The 24,280-nt window shown below is 39.2% G+C and overlaps 3 protein-coding genes across 10 annotated transcripts; all 3 read left to right on the plus strand.

Moving 5' to 3' along the window:
* The first annotated feature begins 218 nt into the window (after positions 1–218).
* LOC128669210 (uncharacterized protein) lies at positions 219–2,295 on the plus strand. Its single transcript, XM_053743848.2, has 5 exons — positions 219–426; positions 621–1,128; positions 1,368–1,542; positions 1,722–1,958; positions 2,061–2,295. The coding sequence occupies exons 1-5, from the start codon at positions 358–360 to the stop codon at positions 2,272–2,274; spliced, it is 1,203 nt and encodes a 400-aa protein (XP_053599823.1). The 5' UTR covers positions 219–357; the 3' UTR covers positions 2,275–2,295.
* Positions 2,296–2,440: 145 nt separating this feature from the next.
* Positions 2,441–13,410, plus strand: mus301 (mutagen-sensitive 301). Its single transcript, XM_053743831.1, has 16 exons — positions 2,441–3,291; positions 3,497–3,675; positions 3,978–4,169; positions 4,284–4,365; positions 4,539–4,735; positions 5,404–5,549; positions 6,117–6,281; positions 7,754–7,923; positions 8,587–8,779; positions 9,104–9,282; positions 9,440–9,594; positions 10,057–10,152; positions 10,678–10,769; positions 11,562–11,757; positions 12,429–12,563; positions 13,205–13,410. Exons 1-16 carry the CDS (start codon positions 2,589–2,591, stop codon positions 13,277–13,279), a joined length of 2,955 nt encoding a protein of 984 aa, XP_053599806.1. The 5' UTR covers positions 2,441–2,588; the 3' UTR covers positions 13,280–13,410.
* A 628-nt stretch (positions 13,411–14,038) lies between these two features.
* up (upheld) lies at positions 14,039–24,111 on the plus strand. 8 transcript variants are annotated; one of them, XM_053743850.1, is made up of 14 exons: positions 14,039–14,175; positions 15,778–15,818; positions 16,023–16,064; positions 16,759–16,776; positions 17,135–17,152; positions 18,209–18,236; positions 18,690–18,815; positions 19,162–19,377; positions 19,828–20,046; positions 20,452–20,544; positions 21,098–21,178; positions 21,919–21,997; positions 23,117–23,328; positions 23,950–24,111. In XM_053743850.1, exons 2-13 carry the CDS (start codon positions 15,796–15,798, stop codon positions 23,326–23,328), a joined length of 1,155 nt encoding a protein of 384 aa, XP_053599825.1. In that variant the 5' UTR covers positions 14,039–14,175; positions 15,778–15,795; the 3' UTR covers positions 23,950–24,111. The 8 variants fall into 8 exon arrangements, with proteins under 8 accessions (XP_053599825.1, XP_053599824.1, XP_053599830.1 ...); XM_053743849.1 differs by lacking the exon at positions 21,919–21,997 and adding an exon at positions 22,519–22,597; XM_053743852.1 differs by lacking the exons at positions 14,039–14,175; positions 21,919–21,997 and adding exons at positions 14,788–15,430; positions 22,519–22,597.
* Positions 24,112–24,280: the final 169 nt, after the last annotated feature.

A 24,280-nucleotide genomic window follows, 5' to 3' on the forward strand; every position in this document is an offset into this window, starting at 1 on the left:
TTATTATTCCGTGGGTTACACTATCTATTACTGGTTCTATTGTCTGTGGTTGCATTCGTCTGTCTCGTCCAAAGATTTTGGATAAGGGGTTATATCCAAAATCTTTGGTCTCGTCTATTTGTGACGTCCTAACGTCTAATAGCTCATTGCTCGTGTTGCTCGTCTATTATATCGACATTTTAAAAAGTTTTATGACACTCTATCTGTCACTGCTATTTTCCGTACCGTATCTGACATTGACAGTTCGTGATCGAGATTGTGAAAAACAAAAACACGTGAATTTATTAACGAATGTCGTTAAAATTTCATAAATTTCTATTGTATTAATAATAGTAATAATTGAAGCTATCTAATAAAATGTTTAAAATACCCAACTGGGCAGACGATGTTCCTAAGACTAATATTCAATTCGGCAAAACGAATAAGGTATCTATGTTTCGGTTATTTGCTATTTTTAAGTAAAATGTATTCTATTTTATCACTTAATTCTCGTAATAGGTAGATTATTTTTCTTTTTATGAATCCTGTCCGTTTCTTAATAGTTTTCGTAGTTTTATAAAGTAAAAATCTATTTACTTAAGTTTAACCTAAAAATGTAAACAAATCTCATATACCTCCAGAAAAAAAAGAAGAATGAAAGTGTTTCCCAAACGGATGCCAAGGACGAAATGCAGTTTAACAAGCAAGATGTTAAATCATATTTGAGCACAACTTTCATGGCTAATGGAAATAATTTAAGTGCTAAAACCAAGAAAAAGAAACGGAAACGTAAAGGCAAACTATCTGAAGTAACTACAAGTAGCTCTGAATTTATACCTGGTCAATTTGTATTAAATCCAAATAAAAGAAAACTTGACAATAAATCTACAGGTAATGATTCAAAGATTAGTGAGATTAAAAAGAAACGCGGAATGTCAAATAGAAATTTAGCAAATATTAGTGAATCAAAAATTACAAACACTAAAGAAGTCAAAAAAGAGACACAGAAAAAAGAAATTAGTCAAATGGGAATCAAAATAAACTCTAAAAAGGAGAAGATTAAGAAGATGCTTGCTGAGAGCAACAGAAATTCTATTGATGGTAGTAACAGCAATAGTTTGAGACAAAGAATGCTGGATAAGCTAAAAGGTATGCATTAATAGAGAAAGAAAAAAGTATACAGCAAATACAATAATTTTTATACAGAATAGTGAGGTTGTGCCAAAATGGATCAATAGAAAAACTAGAAACTGTTTTTGTTTTTGACTCATAACATAAAAAATAATATTCCTATATATTTATAGGAATATTAATTTTTTATTCTTATTTTTAGACTACACTATTATGACAGAAAATGATAATGTATAATAATGGCCTTGTAATTCCAGCTGCTCAATTCAGGTACCTGAACGAGAAGCTATACACATCATCGGGCTCCGAAGCCAAGCAGCTGTTCCAGAGTGACCCGGATGCCTTCCAGACCTACCACCAGGGCTACCAACAGCAACTCAAGAAGTGGCCTGTCAATCCTCTGGATTTGATAGTGAAGAGGATTATGAGAATGTTAGTCACATATCTCTATTTGCTGACTGATTGCATCCCCAGCCTTTGCTTGTGTTATAGGCCAGATCAGATAAGATTATTAGAAACAATAAAACTACTGAAATATAAATATTATAGTGTGTTGAGACTGTTTATGCAATTTTTAACCCCCAAGTTTAAATTTTTATACTTATTTTCAGGCCTAAGACTCACACAATAGCAGACATGGGCTGTGGGGAAGCAGCATTATCAAAGCGGGTGCCACACACAGTCCGCTCCTTCGACCTGGTGGCCACATATCCTGGGGTGGAAGTATGCGACATGGCACACACACCATTGCTCAGTGAATCTGTGGATGTTGCAGTATACTGCTTGGCACTGATGGGCACTGATCTGGCACAATATTTGGTTGAGGCTAACAGGGTCTTGAAAACTGGGTAAGGGAAAATTATTTTTGTTTAGTGAATTCATTATGTCTGATAAAGTATTTCATCAGTTCTTAGGTTTTCCATGAAAATAAAACATTTTTTTATTGACAGAGGTGTCCTCCTCATAGCTGAAGTAGAGAGCCGTTTCGAAAAAGCAGAGACATTCACGGATGCTGTCCAGCGCTTGGGCTTCAAACTGAAGAATTTGGATAGCAGCCACAAAGTGTTTTTCTTCATGGAGTTCGTCAAGGTGACCCACGCGCCGGCAAAGAAATCCAAACTACCTGCAATAACGCTAAAACCTTGTTTGTATAAAAAACGGTGAATAAATATTTTATATCTTGAACGAACTTGTATAAATAACGTGTTCTTCTCATCCATGGTTATTTCCTTAAAAACCCCTACCTACTTAGGTATTCTAAAACCACTCAATGGCTGTATATAAACAAAGACCAGTGCATTATCGAAATGTCACTGTCAAGAAGTGTAAATAATAAGCGACGTGCGTGCGAGAAGTTTCTGTTTGTAAACACAATTTATTAAGTATGTACCTACATATTATTTATTTATTAAAGATCAATTTTGATTTGCAGTAGATAACTTTTTACTTCATGTGATTAAAGATAATAAAACCAGATAATGGATTCGTTAAATAATAACATTCCCGTTGATAATAGTTCGACACCGAAGCGAAGAAGGCTGGATACAAGTCGAATATTGTGCTCCAAAGACATCTCAAAACATAGTCCGATTCATAGGCAGATATCGTCCACCATGATTAGTTCCTCGGGTAGATGTGAATCTCCCCCTTTGCCTTGCAACCAGATAGAATATTTAAACGAATCGGAAACCAATTCCAGCATTCCTTGCTCACCGGGTATATTAGAGTGCTCAATACTAAAAGATGTCGAGAACTGGGAATCGTTAGTTTTAAGTAATATTCATAAGAAGAATAAAACACTACACACAATCACAGAGGAAGATTTAACAGATGATATGTTTTGCTCTGAATTAGAAGTACAATCTAGTCAAAATAATCTTGTAACTTCAAACTGTGAAAATCATTTTAAGGGTGTAGAAGATACTTTTGACATGGTAAATAAATCGATTTGTGAAATAGACAATAATGACAATAAAAGTTCTTGGATCGACACTAAAGACTCATTTTTGCTGGACATCAAGGAAAGTGGCATTTTGCCTCAAGAAAAACAGAGTAAAGCAAGTGATATAATGAAAGCTAAAAGGACCAATCAGAAATTATGTGATGGCAGTACTTTTTATGGGTTACCACAAGTGACGAAAAGTTTGTTTAAAACTTATCGGAATATTGAAAAATTCTATGGTATGTATTATACACCTTTTTAGCAGTACTTTGTTAAAGTAACTTGCAGTTCAGCTTATTTATGGGAGAAGTGTGTAAAATATTCCAGAACTCTTTATGACTTCTGTTTAAAAAAATTTTGATTGGTAACTGCATTTTTATCTCTTTCATAATGCACAATCAATTTAAGCAGACTAAACATTATAGAAGTATAAATTTTCAACAGACTGGCAAGAAGAATGTTTGAATCTAGATGCAATCAAGGAGAGACGCAACCTCATCTATGCTTTGCCCACTAGCGGGGGTAAAACTCTGGTCGCCGAGGTGCTGATGCTAAATGAAGTACTCAACAGAAAACAAAATGCCTTGTTTATACTTCCTTTTGTTGCTATTGTGCAGGAGAAGGTAAGACATATTATATAACATTGATATGAAACGGTTAAATTTTGAATGTGAATGTGATGACACACTCTGATGTCTCATATTGTTCATTGATGCCACAGTCAATGTTCTTAAATATAAAAATTATTTATTTTCAAAAACATGACTTTACAATATGCACAAAGTGAAATAAAATATAAGAAAACAAGAAAACTGAATCTACATTCTTCACCAGTTGGTTATGCAAATTTAAAAGGCATGCTATCTTCTAAGTAGAAATATTTATGCAAAAACATTATTCACTACTATTTATTTGCCCATTATAGATATGGGCACTATCTCCCTTTGCTGTGAATCTGGACTTCTTGGTTGAGGAGTATGCGGCAGGTAAAGGACACATACCACCCAAAAAGAGGAGGAAGAAAAACAGCATTTACATAGCCACTATTGAGAAAGGGCTAGCCCTAATTCGAAGTCTAATTGAGCTGGACCGCTTGCATGAAATTGGTCTAATTGTAGTAAGTTATTGTTTTTATACCTGCATGATATAAATGCATCAGCTGCAATTGTGTCATGTCAACAACTTAGTTTTAAAATGTTGATAATCTGATCTAGTCAATTTTGGTTTCTAGGTAGATGAACTTCACTTAATTGGAGAGCCAGGTCGGGGGGGAACATTAGAAACACTATTGACAACAGTGATTTTTGCTAATAGTAAGTCACTCTTACATTTGAAGCTCTAACAATTCAAAATTTAAGTTCTAAAATGTCTTTGTGTTTTTTTTATGCAATAAAATTATAGCAAACAATTTTAATAACTGAATCACCTATTGGAACATTTTTTTATTTGTTTATGGGAAACACTCAATTTGCCATGTTTAATTCAGAAGGCATCCAAATCGTGGGTATGAGTGCAACGATCGGAAATCTACCTGAAGTGGCAAAGTTCCTTCGCGCTGATGTGTTCCAACGCCAGTTCAGGCCGGTGGAGCTCACAGAGTATGTGAAGCTTGGAGACATGTTGTATAAGATCGTGTGGGGAGACGAAATGGAACTAGTGCCTGAGCGACAGCTGGCTTATGGCGTGAGTTTCTTGGTTCATTATTTCATTCGTTCTTTCATTAGTCCATTAGATACTTTTGTGTGTGAAACTTTAACTGAATTAGTTTTTATTATTATTATTAGAACTAATTGCACTGTTACAAGCCTTTGAGAATAAAAGCTAGAAATTACATAATAATGGTTTCCCATCAATTGGATTTTTTTTTGCGTGATAAAACACGCATGTCATTAGCTTACACATTTGCAGGCTAGCTAACAAGTGACAAGGGGGCGGCGGAACAACTAATAAAACAAGGACAAGAATCACTTGCCTGTTTAGATTATAATAATAAATAAATATATTAGGACAAATCACACAGATTGAGCTAGCCTAAAGTAAGTTCTAGACTTGTGCTATGGGATACTAACTCAACGATACTATATTTTATAACAAATAAACATCCAAGGCCTGGGCCAAACAGAAAATGATCATTTTCCATCATGACCCGACCGAGGATCGAACCCGGGACCTCTCGGTTCAGGGGCAAGCACTATACCACTGCGCCACCGAGGTCGTCACCGAGATTGTAAATGTAGAACCTTGTCAGATGTATTGGTTATCGGGTAGCCAATCGGGTCCATTTCTAGAGCCGCTCGAAACATGTGCCCGAGATAATGATTAATATTTAAAGTGTTTAATTTCCCGGCCAGTACACGCCAGCAGCAACAGCGTTGGACCCGGATTTGCTGGGGGGGCTTGTGTCGGAGGTGGTGCCGCAAGCGTCGTGCCTGGTGTTCTGCCCCACCAAGCGGAACTGCGAAAACGTCGCCGCGCTTTTGTGCAAGCTGCAGAGGAAGTGAGATGTTTTCACTATATAATAAATAAGTTTAGTGAAATACTCCTTCAGCCAAACAGCAGTGCTTGCATTGTTATGTTCCAGTTTGAAGCGTGAGAGGCATTGTATTACGTACACTGCACTGTGCCAAAAGATCCTATGTGCCACTAAGTTACCAGCGCGTGTGGGATACTGGCATTTTAGGGTGGGCCGTATGCCTGCTTGGTGGTCGTTTTAGTATAAAGAGAAAACAAAGTTCATTCAAATTTTTAAATATTATTTTGCAAAACGTTTCTGTTTCGTCGCAAAATGTCCCAATGTATATTCGCTTTTTTCAATACAAGTAGGTATCATTTACATTTTCTATCATGAGGGTACTTAGAAAATCGAAAGAGGCATAACCTACATTCTGTGACGAAACATCATTTTTTTACCAGGGGACATTTTGCGAAGGACGCTTGTGAGATTTTCTCTATCATAGTAAAGTTGAGCTTCGCAATGGCAGACCTCTATTACTAAATAAATGATTGAACTTGAACATGATAAGAAAAAAAAACGTAGAGTCGAATCCGGTCGTATTATATCTAGGGAGATGACGTCCCACCGCCTGCCGGAGCGGCAGACGCTCGCGGCGGCGCTGCGCGCGGCGGGCGGCTGCAGCAGCGCGCTGGCGCGCTGTGTGCGCTGCGGCGTGGGCTTCCACCACGCGGGGCTCGCCGCCGACGAGCGCGCCGCGCTCGAGGCCGCCTTCAGGTTGGCTCAACTCATTCTATGACACTTACACTCAGCCGCTGCCGGAAATATTTCCCTAAATAATTCTGCTGCAACGACAACGCGAGTGAGCGTTTACACTCAGCCTTCATATTCTTATTCTCTCTCTCTCTCTCTCTTCTTTATTTATCGACTCGCAAAAATGACTCACGTCGATCTCGTCGAGGTTGCTGATTCGACAGCATTATGTCTGATCAGTATAAGTCATCCCATATTGCTCAATTTTCATAAAGTTCTAAAAATGTAATTGTTTTTTTATTACTGCACTCCTGTGTGCGTCGGGCAGCGACAGTGACACGAGCAGTGACAGCGCGAGTAACCTATTTACATACTCGTGCTGCCCACTGGGTGCTCACTTCCCTGCCCAATAGGGCTGTCTGTAAATGTGGCATTCCACTCAGCCCTATTAGGCAGGGAAGTGCTGCTCATGTCACTGCCGCTGCCCGACGCTCCTTCGATCGTCGGTTGTCCGCGCGGAAGTCAAAGGACGGACAGCGCGAGCACGAGCGAGTTTTACATTCTCGCTCGTTGCCGCCGCAATTCGATCGAAATAGAACGTGCCACGCTACGTATTGTTACCTGACTACAGCGATTCGTTTATAAATATTCTATTGTATGATTTGCAAGTCGATAAATAAAAAAGAGAGAGAGTATAAGAATATGAAGGCTGAGTGTAAACGCTCACTCGCGTCGTTGTTGCCGCAGAAGTATTTAGGGAAATATTTCCGGCAGCGACTGAGTGTAAATGTGGGGTTAGGCGACCCCTATAGACGATCAATAATGTTGTGCAATATGAACTAATGACAAGCATTCGGATACATGACCAAATTGAGAAATACATTTTTCTTGTCGAACTTGTACACATATATAGACTCTTTCACCGGATCAGATATTATTTCCGTTCTTTCATATTGCATAAACATTGATCGTCTAGGGTCCTCCTTAGGCCGAAGGCCGTGGCACCACACTTATCCGGTGTCTGAAAACTTGATCTATATTTTTTAATTATTTCGCTAGGATACTTGAATAAAATCTGACACCAGTGTCAGCAACTAACACACTCGAAAAGTTCATTTATGTATGGGAATCATTTATTATTTATAGGTTAAGTATTTTATAACATATCTATTGTGTCACAATGTGTTTAGTCATTGTTTTCATTTCATATCAAAAGAATCCTACCAATATTATAAATGCGAAAGTTTGTAATTTGTGTATGTATGTATGTTTGTTACTCTTTCACGCCAACCTACTGGACCGATTGTTATGAAACTTGGTATACGGGTAGAATATAACCTGGAATAACACATAGGGTACATTTTATCCCGAAATTCCCACGGGAGCGAAGCCCCGAGGCGCAGCTAGTAGGATCATAATCTTTTAAATTTTAAAACAATCACCCATTTCCAACGGCCTCGGATCACATCGTCGATGTATTTATTACCCCACCACAGAGCGGGAGTGATATCAGTGTTGTGCTGCACGTCGACGCTGGCGGCGGGCGTGAACCTGCCCGCGCGGCGCGTGCTGGTGCGCGCGCCGCGCGTGGGCCGCGAGCGCGTGTCGCTCGCCGCCTACAGGCAGATGGCGGGCCGCGCCGGCCGCGCGGGCGTCGCCGACGCCGGTCAGTGCCTTTCATAACTAGATGTTAGCCGCGAACTTGACCTCGCGAACACAATCCAATTTTGATGAGTTTTTACAAAAATTGTGAATATTTCAAAACCGATTTTGATGCCCCACGAACTTAAAAATCCTATTGACAATCCTACATACCTTTTAAATTTCATCAAAATCAGACATACCAAAAATGTATTTTTGCCTCAAGTTTATCAGTACTGTGGTAATGTAAATTTTATGTATGATTGATTCCTCAAGAAAATTGACGGATTGTCATTGCAACAAAATGGCCGCAGCGGTCGAAACGCTTTGAGATTCACCCAAGTATTGTGTAGAGGATGTCGTAAAACAATCTAAATTAAAATGTTGTTGTTGTAACACTATATTGAAAAACTCCTCTTCCAAAATATGTTATAAATATATTGCATATCTAACCATAAGCAACAAGCTGACTTAAGAGCCCGTCCGCCATTGCTCAGTCACGTTGACATCAACGGAGAAGAACGTAGAAATTGTATAAAAGTTTCGACTCATTTCATCGCGCGTCAATGTCAAAACCGGTAGAAAACAATCTAGCACGTCGATGCTGCGAAGTACTGCGTCGTCGCAACGGAGCACGACTGATCAATGGGAACACGCTTCAAATAGGGATATATATAACTATCAACAGGCGAAAGCATAATAATCTGCAGCGAGCGCGACTGGCCCCCGCTCAAAGCGGTGTTGTCGGGGGGACTCGCGCCGGCGCAGAGCGCGCTGCGGCCGGCGCTGGCGGCGCTGCTGCTGAGCGCTGCGGCGCTGGGCCTGGCCCGCACCAGGGCTGCGGCGAAGGAAATGCTGGCTTGCACATTTCTAGCGCAGAGGTAAGAGTGTGTTTGAATATTTTTAAGTCGGGCTCGCTGGACTCACACGTCAGAACAAGAGTCTCATAGCTTCAAATAAATCATTCATACCACACTGAACAAATAAGATATATTTTTTTATTTTATTTAATAAGGTACAATCACAGATAACAGAACTTAACATACTAATTAACATAAATCAGTATATTCTTTTTAATTTTGATATCCAATGGAAAATGTACACAACACTTATGGTAAATAAAAAAAAAAAAAACAAAACGTGCAAGCTAGACAACTACTTGTTTATTAAAAACCGATGTATCATAACACTAGACTTATTTATAGCTCAGAAGTTAATCTGAAAGAGGTATGCGACGACTCGCTCCGTTCTCTTCTCCAATCCGGCGCTTTGGAAGTGGCGACCTCTAGCGGACTCAGCGAGTCTAAGACCGAGTGCGACACGTGCGTCGTGTACGACCATTCGGAGTTGACTGTCAGTGAACTGGGACGAGCGGCGATAAAAGGTATGTTGGTTTCACCACTATCGTCTCTCTCTCTCCCTCTCTCATGTTCTCTGTCTCGGCTTTCACAATTTTGGTCTTGTGCACAAGGTATACAATAATAATATTATAACTAAGCTCAAATAGTTTGCCATAATAATATAACAATGTTACAATACAGGTGGTTTCGAGTTGGGGGTAGCGAAACAGTTGTTTCGGGACTTGCAGACGGCGTCCAGAGGGGTGGTGCTGATGGGGAGCCTACACTTATTGTACTTGGTCACCCCCCACGACGCAGGGGGGTTTAAACCAGACTACAGGCATTACTACTCATTGGTAAGTCGACTGCTGAAAACAAAATGTTTCTATTTACGTGATTATAGAAAGATAAAGATCCTTCACTCGTCCATAAGCAATATTAAATTTACCAGAGGTAGACCTGGGTAGAAAATTCGTCTGCATAACACCACACTCTCATCTATTTGTTCCACCAAAACAACAGTGCTTGCAGTGTTTTGTTCCGGTCACTTATCGTCTGGTGAGCTATATGTTTTGAGTCTGAAACGGTTCTCCGACAATTGCTTCGTCTACGAACGTTTCGTCGACAGAATGTTTCGACAGAACCCTTCATCTACGAACGATTCGCCGACAGAATAGAGGAGACATTCTGTCGGCGAAGCAATTGTCGGAGAACCGTTTCAGACTCACATGTTTTGTATCTGCTGTAGTAAAAAAAAACAAGGATAAAAATGTAATTATAATTTTCTATGCTCGATAGTAAAGTTTGTGTCATTTCAGTACTGCAACTTGGACGAAGAGGGTTTACAAACAGCCAAGATCCTGGGCATCACTGAGATGAACGCCATTCGAATGATGACCGGAAAACCTATCACTGTAAGTTCTCCAATATTATTCTGACTCTATTCAAAGAATTATACGTAACAAAATTACACTAAATCATTTTTAAAAATGCTAATTAGTTTTTTCTGCCAGTAACATAATAATTTTCGCACGTAAACATTTTACTTTATTTTTCCTTAAATGGTGGATAATGTTAGAAATGAAAGATTTGTGGACTTAGGTAGGTACAACAGCGTTTATTATCGTACAATGAGGAGCCTTAACACTTTACAATCACGGAACATTTATCTTAGCTCACACGACTGTTACAAGACGAACGACGACACAGACTGACTTGAGAGCGGGCACGGGAAGCGGGAACGCGTGATGCTATCCACGGACTATAGCGACTGCGAGCGCCAATCACGATCGAGGACCGCGAACATTACCAAATAAGGCGCGTTATTTGCGCGTGTCCCAGTATAGTAAAAGCATACGCATTGCCGCCAGCCCACAGTATAAATTAATGCAGGGAACGACTTATGTATCGGTAACAGATAATTCTGCCTCCATTTTCAGAATGTGCCTGAATCTGTGTTGAATCGATTCTATTTGGCGCTAATGCTACATGACTTATGGAAGCAGATACCTTTCCACGAAGTTGCTGACAAGTAAGATAGGATAGTGTTTAAATATAACGCATTTTCTCTCTCCTCTTTCTTTTTTATATTATTTAATAGCTCTACTTTACGGAAAATTAAATGTTCCCGTGGGAAATTTACGCGGGCGAAGCCGCGGGAAAAAGCTAGTATTAAATAAAGACATTACCAATTTTAGTATTTTACAAGCTTTCATTTAGTTTTACATGTCCCGACCTTTGTAATAAATAATCTTTGTCTTTGTAATCTAATTTTACAAGTTGAATATCACTTAGGACATGCGGATGTGTCCAACAGAGTTGAAATTTGATGTAATAAGATCTCTATATGCTTTTTGTGCAAGAGTCACACACAAATTTTATTTTTTAAAATTTTTTTAATAGTTCATGTAAAGCCTGTCCCATTTGACCTTGATCCGAGAGTAAATTGCAAAACACTACAAGAACATATAAACGTTGAACCTGTCACGCATCCCAGACCTACGTTAGGTTTAGAATAACTTTATTCTCATAAGAATTACATAAAATAATTAACTTACTGAGAAAACATACGATTTACAAAAATATTGCGACGAGCATGCAATAAAAATATCGCAATAACATAGCTTCAATCTTCGACAGCATCGCACAATCAAATGTACAATATAAAACTTCAGTGGGTAGACTGCGCGATCTCTGAGTGACGTACGTTAGGGACTACAGACTACGTTAGCATTGGGGACGCGCAAGACTTAAAGGCTTAAAGCACCTGGCTGCTTCCACCAGGCGCTTAAAGTGGAAAATTTCTGTGAAAACTCATCCGTAGATACAACATATCCCGCGGCGCGGTGCAATCGGTAATGACAAGCGCTGCAGCGTTCGCGTCGAGCGCCGCGCGGCTGGCGGGCGCGCTGCCCGCGCTGTGGCCGTTCAGCGCCCTGCTGCAGGCGCTGGCGCCGCGGCTGCAGCACTGCGCCGCGCCCGACCTGCAGCAGCTGATGGAGCTGCCCAATGTTAAGAAGGTAAACCCGGCTCCGCTGCGACATGTTTTCAACGGAACATTGTTCAAAAACGTGTTTTATCGTTGTAAACACGTTTGACCCCACCCCTTTTGTTTTTGAACAATGTTCCCGCCTTAAGGGAACACTTTCCCGGACGCACGATTGCAACAGCAGTTTAGTCATGAGATGAAAAAAATCTGGAATCGAGCGGGAATTGAACCCGCGCCCCTGTCTATCCGGGACAATGCTCTTGCGCATTGTAGTTCGCGACCGGGAGCGTTCATTTTAGTTGGCAGGTCTTTAACGAACTAGTTCGATCTTTTAGTTCGTTAGTTCACAACTTCCAGTTAGAAAGACCTACTTGTTGTGAGCGCGTTGTTGTGGCGCACTAATAGTAGTAGAAACGAACTAAGTAGCGACGGATCTGGGAACTAGTTCGCGCAGTTCGTCCATAAAATCTATCTTACTGATTAATTCGTTCACGAACTACACATGAGTACAGCAGTTATAACGATTACCTGTCGAGTGTGAAAGTGTTAATCGAGTAAGGTTGGAAAATCGGCTTTGGTTGGAGTTAAAAATATGGGCTAGGATCGGGCCAATAATTCACCTGAAACTTTTTTTATGTTAATAGTCCTCTAAACAACACAGTTGTCGGTTGTTGTTGTTCACATACACACTATTTGTCCAAGGCTCGCGCGTTGCAACTGATGCGCGCAGGATACAAGCGCATAGAAGACCTGGCGAAGGCGAACGCAGACGATCTCTCTTCTGCCATCTCCCATCTCACCCCAACTGCTGCTAGTCACCTCATCAGTGCGGCCAGGGTGAGTAGCCACTTGATTTGTAACTTTCTCTCTCTCTCTCTCTCTCTCTCTCTCTCTCTCTCTCTCTCTCTCTCTCTCGTCTCCGTATATTCTCGATGTAGCCACTTGATTTGTAACTTTTTGTCTCTTTTCTCGTCTCCGTATGTTCTCGATTTCGTTCGGGGCTGTTACGCCACGAAACAACTGGGGTCAACGTAAAAATACCCTTACACTCCCCACCTGCGTATTAGCTGGCTGTGTCCTTTAGTCGCCACGTACGACTTATTCTAAGGTGAAACCACGCAATTTACAGCTTTATGTACAGTGTAAAGTTTATTGTGGTATCTCCCCACAATCAATGGCTCATCAGCTCATCTGTCCCGAGAGCCCAACACCTGTACTCGGCTGACTTGATGGCAGCTTCTGATGAGGCCGTCGAACTGGTTTGGTTCTGGCGGGAAAATATTGAGATATGAATGGTGAAGCGTTGATTAGATTTGCCACCAACACGTAATAAATTTTTGTTTTTCTAAAACTCCATCTGAATTTATTTTAATCTGATTTTATTTTAATCATTTTATGTCAATGTGTCGCTCAATATGTTGCTTGAGTTGATAAGTTGCGTGATGTTGATATGAAATTATTTTTGTTTTTGTTTTCAGATGATGTTAATAGAAAAAGTGGAAAATCTTCGCGCCGAGGCCGAGGAAGTGATGGAAGATCTCAAAATTACGTAAACGATATTATAAATAACAAACGAAATTTTAATCTAGTGAATTTAATGGCCAATGAATTTAGGATTTAAGCAGAGATATTTAAATATTTTGTTACAATGAACTTGTGAATAAGAAAATATTTTTATAACATTTATGGTAGTTTTATTTCATTATTTGTTTTTAAGGGAACTATAGCCTCAAAATTTGCAGGCCGAATACCATCCGATGTGAAGAATAAAACAGTAGAAACGGTTCTTTGAATGATAAATATCACAAAGCAGCCATGGCTTTTTGCACCACTTGTCAACAATAAATTTATTTCATCATACAGATGCTACTTTTCAATAGTCTGACATATGCATATGTGCAAAACGTCCAACATAAAATGCGCCTTACTGCGCTGCCCGAAAGACAATGTGGTGCTTTCCATTGTACTGGTGACGAGTCCTCTATATACTGTAACACAGACAGTAGCTCCAATTTTATTCGATAGCAAGTGCGGAAAGTTTCGCGATATCCCTCACGTAGCGAGTCCAGTGAACAAGGAACAAGTGAACATTGGCGCTGTTCCAGGCTCAGGAGAATGAGAAAGGCTACAACTTCTGGCGCCTGAGACTCGTCCGCGCGGAACCGGTCCTGGTCAATTGGTCGTTGCACCGCATGACGTGCCGGGTGCAGGCTTCCCTAGAAACCGGAGCTGGCTCGGCACCGTCGGCTCAAAAATGACTTGGGCTAAATTTGGCTCGAGGGGGGGGGGGGGGGGGGCAGGGGGATGGGGAGGGGCGGTCGTGAGCGGCGCCCGTTCCCGCCGCGGCCAGAGCCGCCTCGGTCGCCGCGGACTCCACATTCCAACGTCGCTGTTGCCGGTCTTGCAAACCAGTGCGAGTGACTGACTGACCGTCTTCTACCCGTGCGACGTAAGTGCCAGTGAGAAGTGAAAGTGCGGTGAAAGCAAGTTGGGGTGAGATGTGAGGGGCGGGCTATAAATACGCGCGCGCGCGTAGCGCCTAATGAGGCGGTGCGCGGAAATAGCTGCGCCTTTAGCGGCCGGATTGCGTTACAGCCAGGAAACGGAGCTAAGCGGATTATGGAAACTTTTGCACGCACACAGACACTAGCACACGAAATATAACACTTTAAGAAAGCAAAATGTTGTTACAAAAAGTTGTTGGGAACACTTTGTTCAATTCGTAAATTTCACTTGTAACTTGCTAAAACTATATTATTTAACGCACTTGACTTAATTTATCGATAAAAAGAATAACTGAAAAAAATGTCTGATATAAAATATTTTATATCAGACATTTTTTAGCATATTTTATATTAGACATATTAATATAAAATATTGAGCTCGTTTTTCACCAAAAACTACACAGAATTACATAATTTAAGTTTTCAGGTGTGTTTAAATTGAAAAAACTGTACAAAAAAGTGCTAAAGTGGTGCTAAAAATGAAATATGACATTAAAATAATAGTAAAAAATTGTCGTCATAATTGATGTTTTACTAATTTTTTTCAAGTAGGTAAATTTGATAGTAAAATAGGTATATGACATTTTATGCAAAATATGTAATGCAAAAATTACGTCGAGATAATAAAGACAAGAGAAATAAACATATGTAATACTTTACTTGCATCACGCGAGTGTAAGCGAGCGTCAGGTCAAAAGCAAAAATCTAACTTGAAACTTCAATAAGCCGATGAAAATACTAGCTAAATCTAAAAAAATTCAAGGCCCGCGTAATCCGAGTCCTGGGCCGGATTCAGTTGTATGTGAAATCCAATTTTATACTTTCTTTGAACGGGTGCCAGCGCGGCTCTGCTCCGTAGGTGTGCTAAATGGCACGAAAGATAAAACCGCCAAAAATAACCGCGCTTCATAAACAATAAGCACGTTTTCCTTGTCCACGTAACGCCTACGCGCATTTTTTCGTCGACTTGGCACGGTGTCAAAATGCAATAGAACTTTGAATTCACAAATATTTTAAACTTTGTAATGGGTTTTTGATTTAAATTAATGTTATTAGCCCTTTTTTATAAAATGATGTAATATTCGTAACGTTTAACGAGATACGCTGGCTTAGGAAAACTGTCACAAAAGGGACAAGATTTTAAAAAACCGTACAAATTAGAAATTATAAAAGTTCTTTTGAAAACACGAAGGCATCAAGGTTTTTACTGTTGAATTTTTATAAAATTGGAAATATATAAATAATAAATGTATGATTGGATTAATAAATACAAGCAAGTAGTATTTGAATAAAACGTAGATAACTTTGATATATTGCCAACATAGCAACAATTTTAAATTGCTCGCTATGGTGTTGATTGAAATACATTTTGTTTTGGCTAATACATACCTATGTTATACATCTGTAGCTACTCAATCAACAGTTCATAATTTGCGGCGCAAAACATTTTGATTCAGTAAATCCATTGTGAATTCATGAAGGAATGAAAACACCAGAAACAAATGTTTTCGAAGAAATTTAAGACTAAAGCGCTTTTTAATTTTCAGACTACATAAACCACCACCATGTCTGACGAAGAAGAATACTCGTAAGTATACAGACCCATTCATAATTATACTACAACATACAAAACTACTACATTTACACACAAACTTATTATTTCTGAATCCGAGCCTGTGTTCTGACCACTGTGAACCCCGATCAAACCCATCTTGTAAACATTTGTGTGACCATCAAAACTTGTGGTGCATTCATCCCCTATGTTGTGTTAAACCACCCTTTTGTTCCTCAGTGGCTCCGAGGAGGAGGAGGTTGAAGAAGAAGTTCCGGAGACGTAAGTACCATCTACTTTGACAGCGTCACTTCCATCTATAAATCTTCCGAAAATTAGTTTATCTTTAGATTCTGTTTGAGTTTTACCACTTCAGCTTTTCTGGGCCTGGTTTCTCTGCCTTGGCGAATCTACCATTTCAATAGCAAACAAGAATCTGAGTCGATGCAGGTTTTAGACGTCTGAGAGTGACGATTTGAGGCATGGGCGCTAGTTTTGATCCCGATCTTGGAATCCCCAAATCTTGGGCTTATTGCACGCCATCACCAATCCCTTTCTCTCTTTTGTTGCAGGAAGTTAGTGGCGTGCCCTTTTGGTTGATCCGGCACTCATACTCGCTTAGTTCTTTAGGCTAAGTCTAGTCGCGACCCTAACGCTTTTAACGCTTCAGTCGTCGCTTCTCTTGGTTTCAGACTGATAACACTAGGAGCTGCTGCGTCTGCGCTTCACTAACACCACTTCGATGTATCGATGGGCGATGTATCGATGGGACATTGAGTAGCAAGATCAGTTTATGAAGAGTACTGGTTTTCTATTCTGTCATTTGCTTCTTGTGATTGATTTGAACCACGTGTGGTCTCGTTGCGATTAACTAAACATGCTTATTGTATTTATAAATCTTTCTTATCTATCTTTGATCAAATTATAATCGAAAATGTTTTTATTTTCCGCTGCTGTCGTCGTTTGAAACATGAAGGCCCGCCCCCAAACCAGAGTAAGTAGAATATTTTTTTGAATAGGTATTTTCGTATCGCTTTGCTTTTGGCGGAAGGAATCTGTATTGTGGTCATACATTGCAATTATTGGCATTTCATTAACATACCATTGGATCTGGCTGAATGTTAGGCAAATTACTCATAAACTGTATGAAGATTCTATACCATGTTGAATACAGCTTGCAAAGCAGTGTGATGTCATGCGCAGATTAATAGTCACCGCTTCCTTTGTTTTCAATGCCCCTGGGTAGGTAAAATATTTGTCCAAATTAAAAAGACAGGTAAAACGGGGCATAGTGCTATTGATGTAGAACTTTGCGAAAGATGTAGAGGCTGATTGTTGTTTTCTGTTTCTAGGAGTAGACCATCGATCGCGTAAGTTGCACCGCTATCCATGGTGTCACTAACTATAATCCTATCATTAACTTTTAATAGCGCGGGCGCGCGTTTCGACATTTAATATATCCCATACGATAACCTAATATTGGCCTCTTTATGAATTAGTGTAGTTATGACAGCTGTTCATAATAAAACAAGTTCTAATTTATTTTTATTAGATCATGAAGATTGAATTCTTGCTTGCCACTTGCCATCAGATATAAATTTAACAGTATGCCGTATCGTTTTAAGATTAAAGAAAAAAAACTGAACAGATGACCGATTTATACGAGAAACCGCGCAAACTGGGGGATCTATTTCTGGCGGTCGGCAAGCGATCTATTTCGGCCGGCACAGCGCCGCGCCCGCGCCGCTCGAGATGTCGGTCAACACGAGTACTTGAGTCGTCGCGACCTATTCCTAGATATGCATGAGAGGAATTGCACGATACAAGCATGATTACCTATTTCACTCGATAGGAGTTTATGGAAATCGGGATTTAAATCAAATAGGATAAAAAAAATTAAATTATGACTTATGATTGTTGAAATGTTGTTAAATGGCGTTTTAATGTGATCAAATACCCGATGTCCATAAAAATCAATTTAATATCTGTATATGTGTATATGAACTCCATGCTCATGGTAAATGTTATACCACTAGATATCCCAAAGACAAACAATCATACAAAATACGACACGTACACATGCTTACGATAATATATAATGCCATACATATTTCAATAATAAGAATATCAAAGTTAATAATAATTATTCGTAAGTTATATGTGAAGTAAATACAAATAATCCAGTAACATAAGAAGTGTTAACTTTACTGTTGTCGTATGTTTATAAATACAATCAGCTAAAATCTTAACGAAATGTACAGTACTGAACACATGCTCATGCGCAGACCAACAAGCGTTTAGCAGAAATAACGAAACAAAACAGCAAACTCTTCCATCCATTTGTTAACCGTTATAACAACGGTTGTCTAACAATAACACGTTCTGAAACATTGAATTCAAAATTAATCGCCATTTAATGTTTACAGGGGTGAGGGAGATCCAGAATTCATCAAGGTAATTATTATATTATAGAATAACTGGAAATCCAACAATGTATACAGGATTGACCTCATTTATCCTAATGTAAATTTCTTAACTTGATCTAGATCCCATTATAAAGATCACAACATATCTATCAGTTAAATTCCAATTCTGAAACACACGCAACAACTTTGTTGGCATTATTAATGGAGTGGTTTGCCATTGCCTTCTCCATTTCACACACAAGTCAATAATCAACCAGTGTGCAGGTTTCCTCACGACGTTTTCCTTCACTTAAGCAAGTGGTGGAATATGTATACATGAGTCAGATTGACATACAAACTCATGTGGCACGAGTAGGATCGAAAGGGATCCACAGGCGGGCGTCTTAACCATTGCACCACCACCGCTTCTATGTTAGATCGTGAATATGTTAGAGTATGGTCATAAAGCTCAACAGCAACTAAAGTGACATGTCAATTACAGCGTCAGGACCAGAAGCGGTCGGATTTGGACGAGCAGTTGAAGGAATACATCAACGAATGGCGCAAACAGCGAGCCAAGGAGGAGGAGGAGCTCAAACGCCTCAAGGAGAAGCAGGCTAAGCGCAAGGTACGCTTCACTTACTTAGACGATATCCTTGCATATTATAAGACAAAGTCCTTTGACGCGTCTGTCTGTTCGTGATAAACTCAAAAACTAGTCCACAGATTTTCATAATAGTTTGATTTCTGAGAAAGGTATATGTGTATACTTTATTATGTTTTTAATCCGAGCGAAGCCGGGATGGGCCGCTAGTATTGATATAAAACTATATTATTATAGTATAAAGTTAATAGGAATATAACAATATTCGATTCAATAAGTATTTCAAACTTAAATTCAGACAGTAACTTAAATTCTTTAATCAAAGACAACTTTCGCCATATGTAGACTTATTTACTCAATTCGTTTGCAGGTATCTCGCGCTGAAGAAGAGAAGCGCCTTGCCCAAAAGAAGAAGGAAGAAGAAGAGAGGAGAGTTCGCGAAGTTGAAGAGAAGAAACAGCGCGACATTGAGGAGAAGAGGCAGCGGCTCGAGGAGGCCGAGAAGAAACGCCAGGCTATGCTCCAGGCGATGAAAGAGTCCAGCAAGACCGGACCCAACTTCACCATCCAGAAGAAGAGTGATAACGTGAGTGTACAAATTTTAAGACTCTGGTTAAATCAATTTTTCGGTTTTCTGCCCATGACATGTAATCTAAAATTGCAACGCGAATTTTGATAATTCAGTTTATATTGTTAACCCAAAAGGACATCATTATCATATCGAGTGTGTTATTGCTAACACAAAAGGACATGAAAACATAGGTAGTGCAAATGTCTTTTAGTAATCATGTCAGATTTTTCTTTTCCGTTCGATGAAATTCACACAAAAAAGACATAATTTTTTTTCATGCCTCTTCCCTTAGCTGGAATAATTATAAATAGTCTTAATTCATGTAGCCTGATTTATTATGTTTATTTGACGCCACAGATAATGCTGTATCGGGGGAGACGTATTGGTCCTCAAATTTGCTAAGTCGACACGCTAAGAAAAACATTATATATCCACGTTAACTAACACATACACCGTTTCCAACAGTTCGGCTTGTCCAACGCCCAACTGGAACGCAACAAGACCAAGGAGCAGCTCGAAGAAGAGAAGAAGATCTCCCTCTCCATCCGCATCAAGCCCCTCAGCATCGACAACCTGTCCACAGAGAAGCTACGGATAAAGGCTCAGGAGCTGTGGGACTGCATCGTCAAACTCGAGACCGAGAAATACGATCTTGAGGAGAGGCAAAAGAGGCAGGACTACGACGTGAGTATAATACTGTACTTTCTTTTTATATCTTCATTGTACAAAAATACGTACTAAGTAATTAAAGTTAAATATAAAATGACGGATTTATCCGAGGAAGGGATCTCTTCCAATCAACCAGCCATAGATTTACTTTTTAATATGATTTTCTGAAGTCTTTGATTTTATTTTCATACGTTATTTGATATAAAGGTTTTTTTCAATGTTTGTTGAAATTTCAAAACTATTTTCAATCACATCACATAATAACATTTTTGATTAACTTTTCTAATTTTTTATGTCGAATTAAAAATATTAGCAATAAAGCTTCGTCAATGTACACATTTTGGAAAATATTTCAAGTTTCAAAGCTTTTCTTTTCCCATTTTTACATTACAAACTAAACAAACTTTAATTTGTCAACAGTTAAAAGAGCTCAAAGAAAGACAAAAGCAGCAGTTGAGACACAAGGCCCTGAAGAAGGGTCTCGACCCAGAGGCACTCACAGGAAAGCACCCGGTAAGATAATCCATACTTCCATTATTATATTATGTGAGTTTGTCTATCTATTTGTCACATCGTCACAGTTAACCGTGGGGTCAATTTTATTGACATTTGAAATAGATATAGTGAATCACCTGAGGTCAAACATACCGGGAACGAGATGTTATTACAGCAATATCAGTCGTGCGTCCACAAAAGTGCTAATATATTGTTTTATTTCAGTAAATACTTATTAATGATATTTATGACGACCTCGTTGGGGAAGTGGTAAAGTGCTTGCCCCTGAACCGAGAGGTCCCGAGTTCGATCCCCGGTCGGGTCATGATGGAAAATGATCGTTTTCTGATTGGCCCGGGTCTTGATGTTTATCTCTATATGTATATATTATAAAATATAGTATCGTTGAGTTAGTATCCCATAACACACGTCTTTGGGGCTAGCTCAATCTGTATGATTTGTCCTAACATATTTATTTATTTAGTTTAGTTTCATATAGTGTCGGCCTTTTAAAAGAGCGCAATGCATTATGCAAGTTCAAAGTCTCACATTATATTTTTTTACATTCCAGCCTAAAATTCAAGTAGCGTCCAAATACGAGAGGCGTGTGGACACACGGTCGTACGACGACAAAAAGAAGTTGTTCGAGGGCGTAAGTACACCATCTGTTTACGATTTACGTGATTGTCCATCAATGGTCATTCCTTAATTTATGAATCGGCAGTTGGAATAAAAAAGTTAATAGTCCGACCACAGACATATGAACATATGTTCATATACCTATGTGTCCGACAATGTCGTGACCAAATACATAAAGAAAACAAACGACCTAGCAATTACTATTCAAATTTTAGCATCATAAACAAATTGACATAACGAAGAATATATTAAACTGACAAAATATACATAGGACGATTAAGAAATAGGAATTATAGTGTCGATTCATAGCTATTATTTCGAAAACGAATAAATCTTACACGAACAGCCGTAACATTTGGGATAGTTCTAGGAAAGAGTCAAATATTTATTCGTGGATGACGTTGATGTAATCCACGCAGTAGGAAATGGGGCCAGATAAATTTAACTGCGGCCAGTTAGCAGCGATATAAAAAGGTCGATGATTAAAAACCTTACAGATTATTTTTTAAACAAATAAATTCCAAAGGCGTGGTAGATGTTAATATTATTGCGGCATTAAACTTGAAATTAAATTGAAATGTGTGTTTAGAGTCTATTCGTAAAATTTTCATATTTTGTTTCTGAACATACACTTCACCTTTTTTCCTTTAATACATAGATAAACTGTATCTATTGAGGCCGTTAGGAGTTGAGTCATTTATTAACGACTTAAAAATGAATAGCATTTTTTATAACTTCGTCGTTCAAATGCAGGGCTACGATAACGCGTTGGCCGAGATGATGGATAAGATGTGGAATGACAGAATGGAGGAATTCATGAACCGAACTAAAAGTAAGACGGCTCGGTTGTACCCCGCATGTCTTCACGGCATGTTGGAATGTTCCCGAAGGACCATTTTACCCGATGTCATCTATCATAAATGACATTGAATTTATGTTACATTCCATCGACATCGAGACAAGCGAACACGAGAATAGAAAAGTGAACTTTGTTATTATACGTATAATGTTTAAAATCGATGTCACTTGTACTTTATCTCAATGACGTTAAAGTTCACTTTTCAGTGTACTCTTGATCGAGCAGTATACTTGTAAACCATACTATGTATTTAGATATAATATGTTATACTTGCAACCCCAATTATAATGTTTTTGTTTCCACGTATTGCACTTAATATGACGAGACACACACAATGGCATTTGATGTCCTACATCTAAAAGGAAACGTGTCTAATGTTAAACCAATTCCACAATCCTATGTTAACGTTAACAATAACTGTACGTCGCACGAGCCCTCGTTATAATTCCCTATATTACCTATACTGACCCTAGTGTCTGTTACCCTCCCTTTAGGACCTAGAAAAATTGAACAAGGACTTCCTTGACAAAGTCTGGCACGAGAGGGCTGAGCAGTTCGGAGGCAGGCAAAAAAGTAAGTATTAATTTAAGTATTGAAGCGATATGATTAAAATGATAAAATTACAACTCAGCTAAAATTACAATCAGATGAGAGAACGAGAGTTTGTTTAAAAAAAAAACATGCTAGTGTATATTTTTTTAATCTGTGACCTGTTGTATATTGCAATGGCGACTAAAATAATGTCAATTTTCTAAAATAGGACACAGGGTTTTTAATTCAGTGGGCTTAAAGTATTCATTAAAGACATAATTTATTCATTCATTCGCTGAGCCTACAACCATTTAAGTTTTGAAAAAAAAAATGTTTTTATGTAGCTCTCAGGTCCCGTTGCTGGGCAAAAGCCTCTTTGTTTCCAACTACTTCTATTCCTCGCCAGTTGTTGCCATTCTTATCGAAGGTCGACAGTTCGTCGGACCATCGCACCTTCGGCTTGCCTTGCGATCTTGATGAAAAATATTAAAAAAAAAAAATGTTATTCGTTTGCTTTCTTGGGAGTTTCGCCAAATTAATTTAAATCACGTGATTTAACAGCGAGACTGCCCAAATGGTTCGGCGAGAGGCCCGGCAAGAAGAAGGGCGACCTGGAATCCCCTGAGGGCGAGGAGGACGTCAAGGCGGAGCCTGAGGAGGAGGACGAGCCTTTGTACGAGCCCGAGCCCGAGGAGGAGGAGGAGGTCGTCGAGGAGGAGGAGGAGGAAGAAGAGGAAGAGGAGGAGGAAGAAGAAGAAGAGGAGGAAGAATAAGTGAGTTATGAAATAATAATATTGTTGATTCAGTTTGAGAATTAATTATATAGTTGCTGTTTTAGCGGATACTCGCGAATTATTACATTGTCCAAATGCATTATCGTGAGGTATAATAACGTATGAAAATAAATTTATCGAAGGCCATGCGAAGTGGAGATGAGAAAAGTAGGAAAGCTGTCAAGGAATATAAAAAAACAAAAGCGATTATTTTTACCCTGATCCCGGACTTCGCGGCGGCGCAGCCTCAATGAAACGGGAAAACGCGAACATGAGAGACTAAGAGAGTGAGATATAATGTCCTGATCAAAATAAGCAAATTTATTACAAGCTTTTAGTTTGTCTGTCCGTAATCAAATCTTGAAAGTTAAATTATTCGCTTCCACTTGTCCTACAGAGGTAAAATTACCCACGTCGCTGGGGTTTCCATGACAACACATTATTACGATAAGGTCATGCCTGATGGGGCACCCATCGGATCGGCTCCCAACGAAGGAACTCAACAGTTTACTGCACGGACGGACTTTTTATTTTGTCTCGCGTTGAATGCATCAAGATCTCTCTGACTTAAAAGCACGTGTCAAAAATGACATATTTTGTAAACATCTGTTATTGTTGCAGACGCAAACCAGCGACTCACTTGGACAAGAAGCGCGGCCCCCGGTCGCGGGAGCGTTGTAATCCATTAACTTATTGCTATTATAAATTATTTTTATTATTTATACTGTTGATCGCGCGTCGCCGCCACCTCATGACGTCACAATAAACTAATTTATTTCATAAGGCTGACATGTTTGTTATTTACCCCTGTTTTATTTTTAAAAACCATGTACTTGAACCCAATAGTACAGAAATGTTCGTTAAAAAAAACTTTATTTTCCGCTAAATATGTTACCCTTATACACCATATTTTTTTAATTATGCCAAAACATAAAATGGGGCTCTCAGTACC

The sequence above is a fragment of the Plodia interpunctella genome, chromosome 4 (assembly GCF_027563975.2).
Source record: "Plodia interpunctella isolate USDA-ARS_2022_Savannah chromosome 4, ilPloInte3.2, whole genome shotgun sequence".
NCBI lineage: Eukaryota > Metazoa > Arthropoda > Insecta > Lepidoptera > Pyralidae > Plodia > Plodia interpunctella.